This window comes from Mastigoproctus giganteus, chromosome 8 (assembly GCF_048544385.1).
Source record: "Mastigoproctus giganteus isolate SK-2022 chromosome 8, ASM4854438v1, whole genome shotgun sequence".
Classification (NCBI taxonomy): domain Eukaryota; kingdom Metazoa; phylum Arthropoda; class Arachnida; order Uropygi; family Thelyphonidae; genus Mastigoproctus; species Mastigoproctus giganteus.
The window spans coordinates 184336542-184356073 of record NC_143582.1 but is presented as its reverse complement, the minus strand read 5'-3'; the positions used below and the strand labels follow the sequence as shown (position 1 = coordinate 184356073).

Genomic DNA, 19532 nt, shown 5'->3' with positions numbered 1-19532 from the left:
GGAAGGACGGATGTCGGATAGATGTGCGGAAATTTGCCTTTGGCCAGCGGGTGGTTGGTTGGTGGAACCGACTTCCATCACTTGTTGTTGAAGTTGATAGCCTAAACAAATTTAAAGCTCAACTGGACAGGTATTTCGAACAAACAGAGGGGTGAAATGGGAGTGGGGTTTTTTTTTGGCTGATGCTGAATAAGCTTGCTTTCTTGCATCATATGCCTCTACTAATGCTAATGCTAATGGTTTCACAGTTTTCACACAGGTGAGAAACAAGTGTCAGATGCCTGTGACCTATAGAGCTCACCATGAACAAACTCCTCTCTTCGGACCCTTTGTAGGCTGAACTGCCATTTCTTGATTACAGGTTAAATCGGGTGTAGTTTATTTGTCTGAAGTCTATAAAGGAGACAGACTGCATCATATGCCTCTACTAATGCTAATGCTAATGGTTTCACAGTTTTCACACAGGTGAGAAACAAGTGTCAGATGCCTGTGACCTATAGAGCTCACCATGAACAAACTCCTCTCTTCGGACCCTTTGTAGGCTGAACTGCCATTTCTTGATTACAGGTTAAATCGGGTGTAGTTTATTTGTCTGAAGTCTATAAAGGAGACAGACAAGTGATGGTTATCCAGAGTGAAAGGCTGATTTTGCAGCTGTATCAGCTATAAAGCCACATTAGGATCAGGAGAAATTCTAATTTAATGAGAGAAAACAGCATCTGCCAAATCCGGGACAAGACTGGATGAGGGTTATACCTCACCAATAAGACCATATAATACGCTTAATGAATCAGTATATATCATGTATCTTTGATGTGATCAAGGGCTATTTCTGTTGCATGCAACTCTGTGGTATATATATAATAGGTTCTTGTGGAATCTTGTTGGACACAGTTCTGTTTAAGACAACAGCTGATCCCACTTAAAATTCTGACTTCAAGCTCTGTGTAGACTGGCAGTAATACTGTGCTCGATGTTATGCAAACAGTTGCTGATAAGACAGCTGGTGCGTGGCAGCCTTCTACCAGATCTCAACAGAAAAGTTAAGTTGGAAGATGGGTGTGCCAGTGTGAAAGGAATTGCCTTGGTGACTGGGCAACATTGTCTACCATCATGTTTAGGTCATTTAACAGCCCTTGGATTCAAATACCAAAGGGTTGGTTGGCAGTCCATCGGGTGTTATACACCTGATGGACTGCCAACCAACTGTTATACACCCGATGGACTGCCAATGGGTATATAACACCTGATCATGGCTTAAAAAATGATGCCCACATGGAGTTGTTGGGCAGGGATTTCAATTTAAAAGCATACTGTAAGGACAACTACTTACATTAAAGAGATTGCTCATTTGCTTCAACGTACAGGCTCTGGACAGGAGATATATGGAATGCTGCACGGGCAGTACAGATGGCCTGGTGATGGACAGAATCTAAACATCGAAGTGCACTATCTCCAGCAGAAGCATAAACCTGGGAACCATAATTGAGTATTTCAGACAACAGACTGGTAGAGCTGGAGTAGGGAACAGTGATCTGCATAACATTATACTGATAAAAGTGCACAAAGGATGTTAAGCCCTTTGGCACACCTTATCCTTAACTGAAAAATATGATGTAGAAATGTCAGCTTCCTGTCAAAAAGAAGTCCCAGGAATCTGACTTCGGCTACCACTAGGTTGTTTTGCCCAAGTCTTAATTCTGGGTCAGGATGAAGATTATGTTTGCAACAAAGGTGTACACAAACAGTCTTCTGTGATGAAAATCTGAATCCGTTAGCCAATGACCAAAATGTAAGGTGGTCAATTGCTTTTTGCAGTTGCCTTTAAATTACCCACATATTGCATGAATAATAAAATATTACAAAATCATCAATTGAACATGCTTCTGCAGAAAACAATCATCAAATAAATACACAAAAGTCTTGCTAGTGTGCAAGTGACCAACCCACATGTTCCAGTCAATATCTGGGATATTAAAATCCCCCATTATAACACAATCTGATTTACTGGCCCATTTTATTTCTCTGTTCGTTGTACTCATTAGACCAATAACACACTCCTCTCATTTTTGCTTTCCCAGTGCTTATGTCACACCAAACTGACTCAACACTGCACTGTCAACCCATATCAACTAGACACACTTCCTTAGATTTTGTGTTTCTTAACTAACAGCATAACCACTCCTCCCTTCCTATCCTATCTATCCTTTCTGTACACATTGTACTCCTCCAATTCCAATTCTGCATGTCTCTGATATCCCAACAACATTAGCCTTTGATGTCTTCACCAGCACCTCAAATTCATCAAATTTATTTACTATTCTCCTAGCACTGGTTAATGCAAGTATACATGCACCTGTTCTTACTCTTAGTTACCCTAACACAGCCCATGTATTTACTTGTTCCATGTTGACTCCCAGCAGCCCTTGAAATCCCCAGTACCTCATTTTCCATGCTGCTGCTTATTCCAATAGAAGCAGTTTCCACTGGAACAGAAGATTATTCTAAATGCTTGCTGTCTTATTTAATGAATGACTTACATTAATAGGATAACCGAATTTTGAACCTGGCAAGTTATGGAAAACCAATTACAGAAATCTTGTGATATATTACATTAAATTGAGGGGTGACGAGGTAACATATAAAATGGGAAATTACCAAAGAGATTTTGTAGGTGACAGCTTCATTAACTTCATGGTGCTAAGTTTCTCATTTCCAAATTTTGATCAACAACCCAAGGGATAAAATAATAAATAAGAATAAAACAATATAGTTAATAAAAACAAGTTAATCACATATTAACATTATCAAAAGTAGACACTTGCATTGCAGATGCATTTTACCTTCATCTGTGCTTGAATTTTGGTATTTCATGTTTGGTTTGATTTATTGGAAAAAATCCAAAAATTGGCAATTTCCAGGTCTCAAGGCTGCCAGATTTCAGAATTACACCTGTACCGCTTTCAAACAAAGCACATTACCAAAATTAATCTGCCATTTATTTAAAAGATGAGATACTGCTATGATAGGCTGTTTCAGGACTTACTGATCCCCTCATCAGATATTTGACAGTCTCTTTGAAATAAATGGAGGTCAACTCTTAGGTAATGAATGTAGTGCAATATCAAGGCAACCCGTGAAAGCAAAGTTTATGCTGCTGTTTCAGATAAGACCACTACATTAACTGGGCATTTTAATTTCCACTGATTGCAAAAAGATTGAAGAAACAAGATAATAATACTGCATATAATCTACAGGAAATACCTGATCTCAACCTAGGGACTAGAGGGGCCCAAAGAAAATCTTTTCAGTTCTCTGTCACTAATTCCTCTAGCCAACATGATTTTTACTACCAAGAACTTAAATGCTGTTTTTTAACCAATTTTTATGAGTCATTTCCGCATAAAAAATTTTAATTGAGGGGCCCATCAAGCTCTCAGCTGCCTACATCAATGCTAGAGCTTGCACGAGTTCATGATAGTTTCACATCACATCACGGTTATTAAATATAGAGGGAGTTACATTTTACCAAAATATGCCAATTTCACATCATCTAGCCAGTAATGTATGACATACTTTATTTTAACAGATATAACCTCTCTTAATTTTAGCAATTGATTCTGGCCTCGGTTTTCTTGTGATAAACATAATCCCACTTCTACCTATGGTTCTTAGGTTCAAATTCTGATGCTACAATTTACAATTTGAAGAGAGCACACTTAACATTTTTAGTGAGAATTTTTGTAGGCTGTGCCAAGGTTTTCCAAGTACCAGTGTCTCTAAAAACTTGGGATAACAGTTGAGGGGAAGATAACAAATCAAGTTCAAGATTCCCCGGAAGCCTCCACTTCACAAGATGTCGACCATCAGCCAGTAAGTTGAGGTAGTGAGGTACATTTAATCAAACAAGATGAGTTGAATGATTTGGTTTGAGACTGAAATTACTTAAATTTGCCAAAAGAACAAGCTAAACTGTTAGGTTCTAGGTTACAGCAATGGAATATATGCACAGCAGGAACAAAGATTTCAGTGTTTCGAAAAAGACATGAAAGTTTTCGAAATATTTTGCTACGGAGGACAGTATGTGTTTTTGCAAAGACATTATTGGACTTCTGAAAGAACTAGGTGTTGTGAATAAGTCAGATGAATGGTATTTATAAATTCTGCATGCTATAAAATACCAGGATTATGGTTGGAACATATGCAGTGATTTTAAGGTTATTGGTTTGCAGAGGGAGTTCACAAATTTTTTTTTTTTTTTTTTTTGTGTTTGTGGGACAGCAGTGCGACAGAAGAACATTATGTTGTGCAACATTGGGACGAGTTCATATCTGGACAATGTAATGTAACGTAAAATATATTGCTTTAGTGCAATCAAACAAGGTTCTTCTTCCATCCCTGCACATCAAACTTGGATTGATGAAAAATTTCACGAAGGGAATAGATAAAGAATGTACCGGATTTGCATACCTGAGAAGTGTTTCCTAATTTAACATATGCCAAACTTAAGGAAGGAATTTTCATAGGACCCCAAATTAGGAAACTCCTGAAAGGCAATGTTTGAAACCCAGTTAAAAAGGAGATTGAATTGGCAGCTTGGTTAGTACATGGTCAGTAGCACATGGTTTTTTGGGTAATAGAAAAGAAGAAAACTATGAAATGTTGGTGTCTAATTTATTCAATTGCTACAAAAACATGGGCTGTCAAATGTCACTGAAAATTCATTTTCTTCATTTCTATCTCGAATTTCTCCCTGAAAATCTGGGAGATGCGAGTGATGAACAAGGTGAACGGTTTCACCAAGATATTTCCACGATGGAAAAGAGGTACCAAGATTCTTGTGATCCTGTAATGAAGGGGGATTACTGCTGGTTCCTTGTGAGGGAGAGTAAGCAGGAATACAAGAGAAAATCCCCTGTAGCAAACATTTTTAAGGACAATTACAGGTATGCTGATTATACATTACTGAAATATAACTATTTCACTATGATTTATGATATTTTTTCCACAGTTAAATGAGTTATAAAGAATGTATAATATTTTTTACACGTATATTACAAACTTGAATTATACGTATATACAATCTTTTAATGTAGATGTGATCGAGACTTTTTATGGTGATTTTCAGAATCAGCTCTTTTTATTTCCTCCAGAATCATATATTTTCAGTGACATTTATGAATTTCATTTATGACAAAAAATGTTTTTTGTTGGCTAGTCTTATCAATCAGTTGCTAATCTTGCTTACAAATATCAAGACAACCTTATGATTTTTTAACACGCTTCCCCATGCCATAAAGGAAATTATATACTTTGAGCATTGTAGATTACTGTGCAGTTACTTTATGGAGTAGTGTGAGAATTTTTATAGCTCTGAGTGAAATCTTTGCCCTTCTAGCAAAACCGCCATCCAGGGTAAAAATAATTATAAACTGATGAATAAATTAAAAAATAGAATATAACTGCACTGCCACAGTCCCACGGATGCAGGACTGTCAGACATTTTAGTATAACATTGATGACTTGCATGCTCAGATATCAGATGATTGGATTTTCTGGAAAATCAGATGCTGGACTTGCACTGTATTATTAAAATTATACAATGCTTCAGTTTTCATTTTTGTGTTGAATTTTGTTTCTCAAGCATATGTTTAATAGATTAGCTACAGATTAATTATCATACGAAGGTATCATATGGTGCAACCATGATGATCCACTGATCCTGAAGAAGTTGAAATTCCATAAATAATGAAGGATCATTGGTGGTCACAATATCAATAGGGGTTCCAGTTACATCATTATATTGGAAAGCAAAGATTGTCTTTAAAAGTTGCATTTTATTTTGGAATAAATTTCATTAAAGAATACATTCATCACAGAAGTGAAATTTCGCTTCTTTTATGACGTCCCTGGTCGATTATAACTTCCCTTTTTTTGAAGAAAGCATGCAGTGCTGACTGTTGAGATTTCTCCTTTCTTTCTTTGGGAATCTTAGAATAAGAGCAGGTGGATACAATTACTCTCCTTTTCACTTTTGCACTTGGCTCTCAGTCGTGGTCAATCTCGCACAGGTCATCAGTTAGGATCTCCATGTCTGAAAGGTGTGCTGTAGATCGCTTGTATTCATATATTTTTGAGGAGGCTCTTCATCTTTTTTCTTTCTCCTCCTCTGTTGGCTTAGTTCTTTAGCCAATTCTTCTTTGGCACCTCTGTAGCCAGGTGGGAAGGAGCAGCAGTGCGTAGCACACATTTCTTGATTAGACCAGGATTCGAGCCCGTCACCACCAAATACAGAAGATGCGGAAAGGTCAGGGAATGACCACTGCATATCCCGGAGCAATGTGGCCTTAGTTGCTAATGCTTCTAAAAACCAAATAACAAACAAACACAACTTAGCCAATCCTAACTCTTCATCAAAAGGCTGCAGTCCATGACTATCCGACATCTATCAGGGAGCTATCAAGAATGGGATATGATATTGCCAAGGGGAATTTCTTTGTGAGTGCTCAATGTAAGGAATGTGAGGAAATCAGGTGCCAACTCAGCACTGTTATGGATCTTTATGAGAGCTTGAAGAACAGGGTAGATGCCTTTGAAGGATTTAAATTGAGGGGCTCATCAAGCCCTCAGCTGCCCACATCAATGTGAGAGCTTGCACTTGAGCATCAATCAACACAGCGGCAATATCCAAGGCAGAATGCACTGGTCCCACAGAAACAAGTTGTCAGCGACTATTTTCAGAGAAATGAGGAATATATTGTGCAAAAAGGATAGGTGGAGCAGCACCAGGATATGTCTGCCAGGGGCAAAAGTTGATGACTTTGTAGACGAGATATCATCTTATAAGGACATAAAAGGTTGTTGTACACGTTGGCACTAACGATATTAAGAGTAAGAGAATGGCAGAATTACTTAACAAATACAGGTCAATGTTGAAAAAAAGCCTTGAATTAGGGCTGAAATTGAAAATGTCTACAATTCTGCCAAGACAAGATAGGAGGGAGTATATGATGAGTGCCTTGTCAATCAATTCGTCCCTGGAGAGACTGCGCAACGTTCATGGGCTAGAATTTTTTTCAGCCTGGCCTTTGCTTGTTAACGGGAGAGACTGCTTCTACAGGGATGGGATACACTTAAATCGAAAGGGTGAAAGAATATTTGCTGATGCTATCGAGGCAGTGTTAGGTGGGTCGGAAAACTGCTAGCTTGTGGGGGGATACACGGACTAATAGATTAACAGTAGCTGCTGGCAGAGGTGAAAGTGATTCTTGAACTGCTTCTATTGGAATGAGCAGCAGCCGGAAAAACAAGATGCGGGGTATTTCAGAGACTGCTGAGAGTTATTGCAGTACTAGTAAACACATGGGTTGTGTTAGAGTAGCTAAGAATAGGAACAGGTGCATGTATACTTGTGTATACACCAATGCTAGGAGTTAATTAAAATAAGAAAATTAATTAAAAGAATTTAATGAAAAAAATTTAATGGAAGAAATAAAAAGGGAAATTGTTTTGCAATTTTTTTCGTTAAATTCTTTTAATTTTCTTATTTTTTAATTGCGTTAAATTAATTTTTAATTGTGTTAAATTGATTTTTTAATTATTTTTTAAATTATTTGTTACTCTAACGTAAGTTTTTCGATTTTTTTGTTTTAATTCTGGAGAGTATCATACGGAAGTGTTCTATGTACTACGTTGAGGTAAACTTCTCTTATTATTTTACAAGTATTGATTAATGATATTGATGAAGGTATATCAGGCTTAATGTCTAAGTTTGGAGATGATATGAAAGTTGGCAGGGTTGTTAATGACACAGAGTACGCTACTGTAACAGAATCTAGAAAAGTTAGTAGATGGGCTGAGCGGTGGCAACTGAAGTTTAACATTGACAAATGTAAAATACTGGATATCAGTAGCATATGCAGTATTTTACATTTGCCAATGTTAACATACGTTACTCTGGTAACCTCAGCGTAACGTATCAACTGTGTGTAAAGGACCTGGGGGTAATTGTGCGGTCAGTTATGACATTTTCTGAGAAGTGCAGATGGTCTGCAAGAGTAGCTTATGGTGTCTTGCCAATGATACACAAAAATTTTTCTAGCAGGGATAAGGAGGTGATTATCCCTTTATATAAGGCAATGGTCAGACCACACCTTGAGTACTGTATACAGGTCTGGAGGCCTCATTTTAGGAAGGATGTAGAGCTGGAACAAGTACAGAGAAGGGCAAGATTAGTGAATGGAACAAAGGGTTGCTCTTATGAAGAAAGGCTTAAGTTATGCAAATTACAGTGTCTGGAGACTAGGCACCTGCAAGGTGATCTGATTGAGGTGTATAAGACCTTGAATGGTTTGAGTAAGCTTAATGCTGATGGGATCCTTGCTACTGCCCAGATCAATCGCCCCAGGGGACAAATTCAAATTGAGGATAGATGTGCGGAAATTTGCCATTAACCAGTGGGTGGTTGATTTCCGGAACAAACTTCCATCTGTCAATCTAGAAGTGGACAGCTTAAATAAATTCAAGGCAGAACTAGACAAACATTTGGAGCGAATAGATGAGTGAAATGGGAAGTTTTTTTTTTTTTTGCTGATGATGTATAAGCATTCTTTCTTGAATCATATGCCTCTACTAATGCTAACAGCTCTGTTACATCTTCAGCCGTAACCGCATCCAATCCTGCCTCTTTTACTAGCGTGTTAACATCTTCAACTATGTTCTCCACTGGCTCTAATCCTGTGAAGTAGTGCATAAATTGTAGGACAAGTTTGCACCACACTCCATTCAAACAGTTCACTGACACTTCCTCCAAAACTGCATTGATGTTATTAATGACCTTCAAAATGTTTGAATGAGTACCAATAATCCTTGTTAGTTTTGTATGAAGGTTTGTGGAGGTAATAGGCTTTAAAGGTTGCTATTACCACCTGGTTGAAAAACTGAAGTGGTGTTTGATGGCATGTATACAACATTGATGTTGTTGTAGGGTTTTAGGAGCATCAGCAACTAAGGCCATATTGCTTTGTGTGTGTTGTCTGTGAATTGAGTGCGTTCTGAGGTTGATTTTTTGTTTGTTGGATGAAAAACCATGCTATCGTTACCTGAGACCAACTAACTCAGCCAGGTTGCAACAAATGTCCATAAAAATTCCTCCTGTCATTGATGGGACTCGAACTCGGGTCTTTTCCACCTGGTGTGGGAGAGGACAGCAACTGCGTTACCCACGAGGGCAACTGATGTTTTGAGATGTTCCAACTTCAAGGTTTGCAGGATGGCCAGGGGTATTGTCCAAGAGTAGAAGCGCCTTGGCTGGCAACTCATTTTCTTGACAAAAACTGAGCAGAGTAGGGCATCAAAAATATGTACCAATTCAAGATTCGTGTCACCCAAGGCCCTCCTGTTCCATTTCCAGACTGGCACCATGGCTTTGTTTAGGCCCTTAAGAGTACATGGTGTCATACTTCTTTGACATACTTTTACACACATTTGGATGTTTCTGACCATATTACATTCTACGAATTACCTCCATCCTTTTTTCCAATGTGATAGACTATGTGACTTTTTGTGACATTTTCATATTCACTTGGCTTTACTGCACTTCTCTTACTAGAGATGGCGGCTCTTAATATTTTAATTTAATCAACAATTTTTAATTAAAACTCACAAATTGACACTGTAAAATAGTGGCCCAACAATAGTACACCAACAAGCAAACAGTGTTCCTCTCCTCTTATCTCCAACCACTTCATCCCTGATTGGCTTAGATGGAGATAGCTCTCATCTCTTATTGATTGTGCTGTTTCTTTACATCATATCCAGTATTTATAGTTACAAATTTTTAAAAATTTTTTTATAGTTTTTTGATAATTTTGGCCTTTTGGTTTCAAAATCATAGTCATTGTGATTCGTCTCGAAACAAACCATCATAAACTAAAGGCTACCTGTAAGTATATGAGTTTGAAAGTTTTACAAATATGAGTCTGCAAGTGATCTATAATACCAGTTATATGAAATTAAATGTTGTGAAATCATTAATAAATAAAGTAGCATAGTTATAGTTGTAGAACAATTATCTATGTAAATAATTACCAGCATACCCTGAAAAAGAATGATAGTTTAAAAACATGCTCAAGCTAAAATGAAACAACTGGTTAACGAAAATTAATTAGTACAATACTAATCATCTTCATTCGCATGATTGGTGCTGGCCCATAAAACATATATACCGATGTGTGAAACAAACAGTTAGATCTCTTTATATCACACTTACTTTTATTTCTATTTTATATTTACTATTTTATTCCTTAAATAATTATTTTATTTTAGCCTGAAAATTTCTTTTTCAACTATCATTATCTTTCAGAGTATGTTGGCAGTCTATTATTTACATAGATAATTATCCTATAACTATAATTCTACTAATTTATATACACTCAGTGTTCAGTGAATTACAACCACCTGCCTCATACTGTTGGGTCACTGTTCACGTGGGTAACAGCTCCTAATCTTCCAGTGAAGTCAATGCCTATATGCATAGGCAGTCAGTGCACTAGATGTCTGTTTGAAGATGTCCACAGGGATCTGCAGCACTGCTGCCTGAAAGGCTTCCCACAGTGTCAGAATAGATGACAGTTGTGTCATACACCTCACTTCAAATTCTGAAACATCCCATAAGTGTTTGATTGAATTGAGGTCAGGCAAATTTGAAGGCCAATCAAGATTAGTAATATCTTTACTGTGTTCCTCGAACTAATCATACACAGTTCAGGCCTGATGATACGGTGCATTATCATCTTAAAGGACCCCATTTCTATTCGGGAATAAATGTAACATGGCAGGGTGAATATTGTCTCCTAAGAGCTGCCAGGAGACCTCACCAGTGGAATGTCGGTCCACATGCACTAGGGATCCTAGTTCTTGGCAGCAAAACATGTCCCATATTAAGCAACCGCTTCCAATTGACTGGATAGTGAGCACCACGGACTCGTTTTGCTTGTATCACACGTGAAAGCAACCATCAGCATGTTGTACCAGGTATCTGGACCCATCCATCCAGCACACTTGTTTCCAGTCCTCCAGTGTCCAACCAGCATATGTTGTTGCCACTGCAGCATTCACCATGAATGATGATCAGTGGTGAGGATTGTTTGTTTCGGTTTTTTTTTAGGAGCATTAGCAACTAAGGCCATATTGCTCCGGGGACATGCGGTGGTCATTCCCTGACCTTTCCGCATCCTCCGTATTTGGTGGTCACGGGCTCGAACCCCGGTCTAATCAAGAAGCGTGTGCTATGCACTGCTGCTCCTGCCCACCCGGCTATGGAGGCACCCAATGGTGAGGAGAGGGTGTCTCTTGGGAATTCAGACATATGCTGTGGAAGCCCATATGTCTGAATGTGTGGTGCATCATCATTTGGGATATCGTTCTTGTATTCCCCATACTGTATTGTGATGTCAACTACTGCACAGTGACCTATTATTAAGCCTATACAATGCCCTGCATCCTTCGCTCACCACAATCATCCACCTTGTGTAATCCTTTAGTTCTATCAGGAGGAGGTAGTTTGATCGATTCAACACTATTCTTTGTACACCTTAACCACAGTGGGCTGTGAGCAACCGATATGTCATTTCTGATATGGAAGTGCCAGACATATGAGCTCCCACAATCATGCCCTTTTGTAACTGTGATATCTTTACTATGTCCCATAACTGCTATTTTATCACTTTTACTTGCACAACTAGATGCAAATTACCACTACTCTAGCAAATGAAGCTGTTCAGCCTTTTTATACTGTGAGCTACGCAACGTAGTCCATAACAGATTGGGTGGTCCCAATTCAGTGATTACTGATTGTATGTGTGTGTTTAATGAATATTCTTAAATGAACATATATTACATATGTACACACACACCACTGACCTGCTCTTGTTTGTCCTCTGCTACTGAGTTTAAGCAATCCCTTCTTTTTAATGATGAAACTTGATCCGATGAAAACACTGGAACTAACAGCAAGTCCAAGTCCAAGATAAAAATTTCCTTCTACATCAGCTGACAGTTCAGTATTGTTGTGTTCTGATTTACTGCCATTGTGGTCAGTAGACCAATTTAAGCCTACTGTAATTGCGACAATGTTCATAATCAGTATATACCTATAAAAATAAATAAAATGTAACTGCATTTCTTTGGACGAGAAATTTACATTATAGTAAATAATATATTTAGAGATGTGTATAAAAACAAAGTCATAAATTAGATATTTTGCATATTTTTATTTTTTGATAACTTTTGTAGAGGTTTGGTCCTTTTAACATATTCATAAACGTATCCAACACTTGAAATGATGTCATAAAATCTTAACTATCTCCATAAATCTCTCTATATGAACATAAATATAGGTTTATAGAGATACTGCTATAAACCAGCCTTTTAAATTGTATTATGCTCGTAATAGTGTTTAGCTCAGACGTTCTGATTATTGGATTGAAGGCAGTATACATAAATGAACATTAAAAAGTAACATTTATTCTGATTAGTTGACTATTTGTAGTAGTACTGGCATGTGATGCAAGAAAGCAAGTGTATGAGTTTATGCAGCATCAGCCAAAAAAAAAAATAAATAAATAAAAAAATCATGTCATTCCCTCCAAATGCCTGTCCAGTTCCTCCTGAAATTTATTTAATCTATCAACTTCCACAACGACAGATGGAAGTTTGTTCCAGCAATTAACCACCCACTGGCTAAAGGCAAATTTCCACACATCTATTCTACATCTGTCTTTTCTTAATTTGAATTTATGCCCCCTTAGGTTCGTAATCCGAACAAGTGGAAGGATCCCATCAGAATTCAGCATTCTTAATCCATTCAAGACCTTATACACCTCAATCAGATTACCGCGCAAGTGCCTAGTCTCCAGCTGCTACAATTTGCAGAATTTAAGCCTCTCTTGGTAAGAGGATCCCTTCATTCCCCTCACCAATCTTGTTGCCCTTCTCTGCACATGCTCAAGCAAATCTATATCCTTCCTAAAATGAGGCCTCCAGACCTGTATGCAGTACTCAAGGCATAGCCTGACCACTGCCTTATACAGAGGGACAATCACCACCTTTTCCCTGCTAGCAAAATTCCTATATATCATTGACAAAACCCCATGACCTGCCCTGGCAGCCTGTCTGCATTACTCAGAAAACTTCATATCTGACTGCACAATTACTCCCAAATCTTTTCCATTTTCTACCACCTTAAGTGTAGTACCACACAGTTGGTACTTTTCTCTCAGGTTACTACCCATATGCAGTACTTTGCATTTGTCAAGGTTAAACTTCAGTTGCCACTTCTTAGCCCATCTGCCCAAATTATCTAGATCCTGTTGCAGTACCACACTGCCATTAACAACCCTGCCAACCTTTGTATCATCTGCAACCTTTGACACTAAGCCTGATATACCTTCATCAATATCATTGATAAATATATAAAACAACAGAGGACCCAACACCGAACCCTGTGGGACTCCATTAATAACATTAGTCCACGAAGAGCAGCATCCATTGATTACCACCTTCTGTCTTCTCCCACTCAACCAGCCCTTTATCCATTGTAGCAACTTACCCTTAATACCATTCTGCTCCAATTTGTACAATAGTCTTCCATGCGCAACAGTGTCAAAAGCTTTCCTGAAATCCAATTATATAATATATTAAAATTATTTTTTGCATACAGTTCCTTTGTAACCTCCTATCATAATATCCTATCAAATTTGTCAGACAATACTTTCCCTTAACAAACCCATGCTGTGTCTGAATTATTGTTGCAGTCTCGTCTAGATGTTCCTGCAATGCATCTTTAACCAGTGACTCCATTATTTTACCCGGAACAGAAGTTAAACTAACTGGTCTGTAATTACTCGTGTCACCCTTCAATCCCCCTTTATGAATTGGGGATACATTTGAACATCTCCAGTCCGTGGGAACCTCCCCTGAGTCCAAGGATGCTCTCATAATTATGACTAAGGGTTTGCTTAGTTGCTTTGCCACCTCCTTTAATATAACTGGATAGATCCCATCTACCCCAGGTACTTTTCTTATGTTTAACTTCAACAATTTCTCCTCCACTTTGCTCTCAGTTATTACAAAATCACTAAGCACTCTCCTACGATTTGATAACCTTCTGCCATTTTCAAACCTTAATAACTCCTCATGTGTGAATGTAGATGCAAAATACTCATTCAGTTTGTTTGCTATCTGAGCAGAATCATCAACAGTCGAATCATCGATATCAAGTGGACCAATCAGATTCATCCCCTTCCTTTTAGAGTTTATATAAGTAAAGAAATCCTTGCTGTTTTTTTTAGCATCTTTTGCCAAAGATTTCTTATAATCTGCCTGTGCCTGCCTAACCTCCTTTGTGACCTGATTACAGACTAGCTTATATCTGCCATAGGCTTCTGAGTTGCTTGATAATTTATATGCAACCCATGCATTTTTCTTCTCTGTCACGAGTCTCATTACTTCATTTGATAATCAGTTAGGCCTAAACCTTGAACAATATTTCTTAATAGGTATGAAACTTTTAGTAGCATCCATGATTAATTCCTTGAATGCTTAACACTTAGAATTTACTGCTGGTAACATCGTCCGTTGGTCCCACTGTACAGAATTTAAAAACTATCTGAGACCACTGTACTCACCTTTACGGAAACAAAAACCCTTTCCTTTACCCCTGATGGTAATTATATCTTTAAGTGAATCCCACATCAGTACACTGTGATCACTGACACCTAATGGTTCCTTTATCTGCAAATTCTTAATACACAAATGATCACTGCTGATAACCAGATCAAGAGTATTACCCTCTCTGGTTGCCTCTAGAACATGCTGCTGCAGAAAACAATCATCCAATAAATCCACGAAAGTCTTACTAGGGTGTGCGTGACCAACCCACAAGTTCCAGTCAATATCTGGGAAGTTAAAATCCCCCATTATAAGACATTCTGATTTACTAGCCCACTATTTCTCTGTACAATTGTTGATTGTACTCATTAGGCCTATAACACACTCCTACTCTTATTTTTGCTTTCGCAGTGCTTATGTCACACCAAACTGACTCAACAGTGCGCTGTTCATCTATATCAACTGGATGCACTTCTTTTGATTTTATGTTTTTCTTAATTAACAGCATAACACCTTCTCCCTTCCTATCCTTTCTGTACACTTTGTACTCCCCAAATTCCAGTTCTGCATTCCTTATATCTGTATGACACCACGTCTCTGCTATCCCAACAATATCCGCCTTTAATTAATGTCTTGACCAACACTTCGAATTTATTTACTATACTTCTAGCATTGGTATACATGTACCTATCCTTATTATTAGTTACCCTAACACATCCCCCCACATACCCACCTGTTTCACGATGACTGCCATCAGTCCCTGAAACCCCCAGCTCCAGGTCGCTACTTATTCTAATAGAAGTTGTGCAAGAATCACCTTCACCTCTGCCTGCGGCTACTTTTAACCTTTTAGTCTGCAAATCCCCCTAAGCTAGCAGTTTTCCGACCCACCTAACACTGCCTCGATAGCATCAGCAAATATTCTTGCACCCTTTCTATTTAAGTGTATCCCATCCCTGTAGAAGCTGTCTCTCCTGTTAACAAGCGCAGATCACAAGTCCAGTCAATATCTGGGAAGTTAAAATCCCCCATTATAAGACATTCTGATTTACTAGCCCACTCTATTTCTCTGTACAATTGTCCATTGTACTCATTCGAGTCATTAGGCCTATAACACACTCCTACTCCTACTCTTATTTTTGCTTTCGCAGTGCTTATGTCACACCAATCTGACTCGACACTGATTATATTTTTGATATCAACTTGATTGGTACTGTGCAGCGTAAAAGATAAGCATATTCAATTTAAAATTTTATTTTAGTTCACACTGCTCATGCCTAGATAAAGTTCTCTGAAAAGAACTGAAGAAAAAAAAAAAAAAAAAAAAAAACTCATATTTATGATCTAAATAATCCATAAATGTGGATTTCAAACTTAATAAAATTGAAAAAACCTTCTGCATCTTATTTTAATGGAAAATAAAGGATCCACAGTTTCATGAAACAGTTTATAAAAAAATCTATTGATTTACAAGCTGAGTCATATGTTACTTTGTGCTTTTAAAAGCAAATATTAAATTGTTAACAAATAACTATGATTTAAACCACCACAACACCCCTAAGTAGTATCATGTTCCAGAACGTATGCCAGTTTCATGGTCAGATTCACTACTCCAAGAGTCAGTAACGAATGGTCAGGATGTCCAAAGAAAATAAGCAAAGAGATGACATTATTAGCATAAGCAGAGGCATATGATGCAAGAAAGCTTACAGAGCATCAGCCAAAAAAAAAAAAAAAAAAAAAACACCCCTTCCCATTTCATCCATCCATTCATTCCAAATGTTTGTCTCGTTCTGCCTTGAATTTATTTAAGCTATCAAATTTCCACAACATATGGAACTTTGTTCCAGCAATCAACTACCCACTGGGTAAAGGCAAATTTCTGCACATCTACAACTATCTTTCCTCAGTTTGAATCTATGCTCCCTCAGGTTTGTAATCTGAGCAAGAGGAAGAATCCCATCAGCATTGAGCCTGCTCAATCCATTCAAGGCCTTATAAACCTCAATCAGATCATCTTGTAGGTGCTGTCTCCAGAAGCTGCAATTTGTAGAATACAAGCCTTTCTTCGTAAGAGCAACCCTTTGTTCCCCTCACCAGTCTCTGTACTTGCCCTTCTCTGTACTCGTTCTGTCAACACTACATCCTTCCTAAAATGAGGATTTCAGACCTGTATGCAGTACTCAAGGTGTGGCCTGACCATTGCTTTATACAAGGGAATAATCACTTCCTTATCCCTGTATATCATTGACAAGACCCCATGACAGCCTGTCTGCACTGTTCAGAAAACTTCATATCTGACTGCACAATTACTCCCAGGTCTCTTTCATTCTCCACTACCCTGAGTGTAACACCACCCAGTTGGTACATTTCTCTGGAGTTACTGCTATTCATATGCAGTACTTTGTATTTATCAATGTTAAACTTCAGTTGTACTTCTCAGCCCAACCTTTCTAGATCCTGTTGCAGCAGGATCTGGATACTGTTATTAACAACCCTGCCAATCTTTGTATCACTAGAAAACTTTGACATTAAGCTTGATATACCTTCATCAATATCATTCATAAATATACAAAACAACAATGAGCCTAACACCTAAGGGACACCACTAATTAGTCCATGTAGAGCAGTATCCATTGATTACTACTCTGTCTTCTCCCACTCAACCATCCTTTTATCCATTGTAACAACTTGCCCTTAATGCCATACTGCTCCAATTCGTACTGTAGTCTTCCATGTGCAACAGTACCAAAAGCTTTCCTGAAATCCAAGGGTTTGCTTACTTCCTGATGAATAGATCCCAACTACCTTAGGTGCTTTTCTTATATGATATCAAAATTATTTTTTGCATCCAGTTCCTTTCTGACCACGTCACAGTATCCAATAAAATTGGTCAGACAGGACTTCCCCTTAACAAACCCATGCTGTGTCTGAATTATTGATGCAGTCTTGTCTAGATGATCCTGCAATACTGCTTTAACCAGTGATTCCATTATTTTTCCTGGAATAGAAGTCAAACTAACAGGTCTGTAATTACTCTTGTCACCCTTCGATCCCCCATTGTGAATTGGAGATACATTTGCATATCTCCAGTCCGTGGGGACATCCCCTGAGCCCAAGGATGCTCTCATAATTATGGCTAAGGGTTTGCTTACTTCCTTTAATATAACTGGATAGATCCCATCTACCCTTGGTGCCTTTCGTATGTTTAACTTCAACAATTTCTCCTTTACATTACTCTCAGTTATTACAAAGTCATTTAACTCTGTTAGTTTGATAAACATTTGGCCCTCTCTTCCTTGAATAACTCATGTGTGAATGCAAAATACTCATTTAATTTGGCAGCTATCTGAGAATGATTATTTACAGTCAAACCACTGATATTATAAGAGAGACTTAGGCTTGTGATTGGTCAATCAGAGAGAAAGAGACCCAGTCATTTATTCTACCCTCTAAAGATCAGTTCTCTTGTAATCATGTAGACTGATTTTAAATCCCTGATTAAAAAAAAAAAAAAACAATAAGAAAAACCAAAAAAATTTACTATATTTTATATTCTGTTGCAAAATAAATAGAAATACAGGGAGGGATATAGTTGAATTATGAATGTATTTATATCCCTCCACATATTTATTCATTGTCTTATCTTCACAACTTCTTTCACTTTTCTTTTGATAAAACTTCCTTTCACCCCGAATAATTAAATTTTTTTTTTTTTTTTTTTACATTAAAAGTGTAGGATCATTTACAGGCATGTTCTGCTATCTCAGATTTCTTGGTATTTCCACATCAAATAGCCTCTCTATTACAGATGTGGGAAAATGTATTTCTTAGTGAAACATTTTCCCACAACTCTACTTTTTTTTGTATATACCGTATTTCCCCATGTATAAGACGCACCTTAATTTTTGGGCCCGAAATTTGAAAAAAAAAAAAAAAAAAAAAAAATGTATTACATAAAGTGATTGAACTCAAGTTTTATTAGTATTAGTATTAAGTATTATTAGTAACGGCCGCATGGTGCAAGAAAGCCTATGGCTTATGCTGCACCAGCCAAAAAAAAAAAATCCGAACAAAACAATAATAAAAACAAAAAAAAAATAAATAAATAAAATAAATTACTAAATAATAATGATTAATAAATAAAAAAATAAAATAAAAAGGAAATTAAACCCATCATCCTATGCGCTTCCCTTACCCGAAAGTACTATCCAGATGACCTTTGAATTTCCCCAAACTGTCGGCCTCTACCACCCATGAAGGCAACTTATTCCAGTAATTTATAACTCGATGGCTAAAATAAAACTTCCTGCAGTCCAATCTAAACATTTCCCCCCGTAACTTGAATTTATGTCCCCTAGTTCTAGTATCATTTATAATCTTGAAAATTTTGTCCTCATTCATTTTACTGATGCCTCTCAGAGCCTTAAACACCTCAATCAAATCTCCTCTAAGGTGTCTAGTTTCCAAACTCTGCAACCCACATATTCGAAGTCTTTCTTCATAAGGACGCCCTTTTGCCGATCTCACCAGGTGAGTTACCCTTCTTTGCACCCTTTCAAGAAGCTTGATGTCTTTCTTTAGGTGCGGTCTCCATACTTGAACACAGTATTCCAAGTGTGGTCTAACCTAAGCCTTATATAATGGGATTATCACGTCCCTATCTCAACTTGCAAAAGTTCGATAGATCATCGATAGGACACCATGGGCCTTCCTTGCAACCTGTTTACAATGCTCAGAGAATTTCATGTCTGACCGTATCGTAACACCCAAGTCCCTTTCCTCCAGTACTGGGTTTAGTTGAACTCCACCAAGTGAATAAGTTATTTTGGGATTACTGTTTCCCAGGTGTAATACCTTAC

The 19532-nt window shown here is 37.7% G+C and overlaps 1 protein-coding gene across 1 annotated transcript in view; it reads right to left on the bottom strand.

The window, feature by feature from the left end:
* Positions 1-19532, bottom strand: part of LOC150082061 (magnesium transporter NIPA2-like) — a 226000-nt gene that overhangs the window by 75478 nt on the left and 130990 nt on the right. The window contains exon 4 of the mRNA XM_090379950.1: positions 11923-12152. Coding sequence (XP_090236076.1) covers positions 11923-12152 — 230 coding nt within the window. The remainder of the gene's footprint in view (positions 1-11922; positions 12153-19532) is intronic.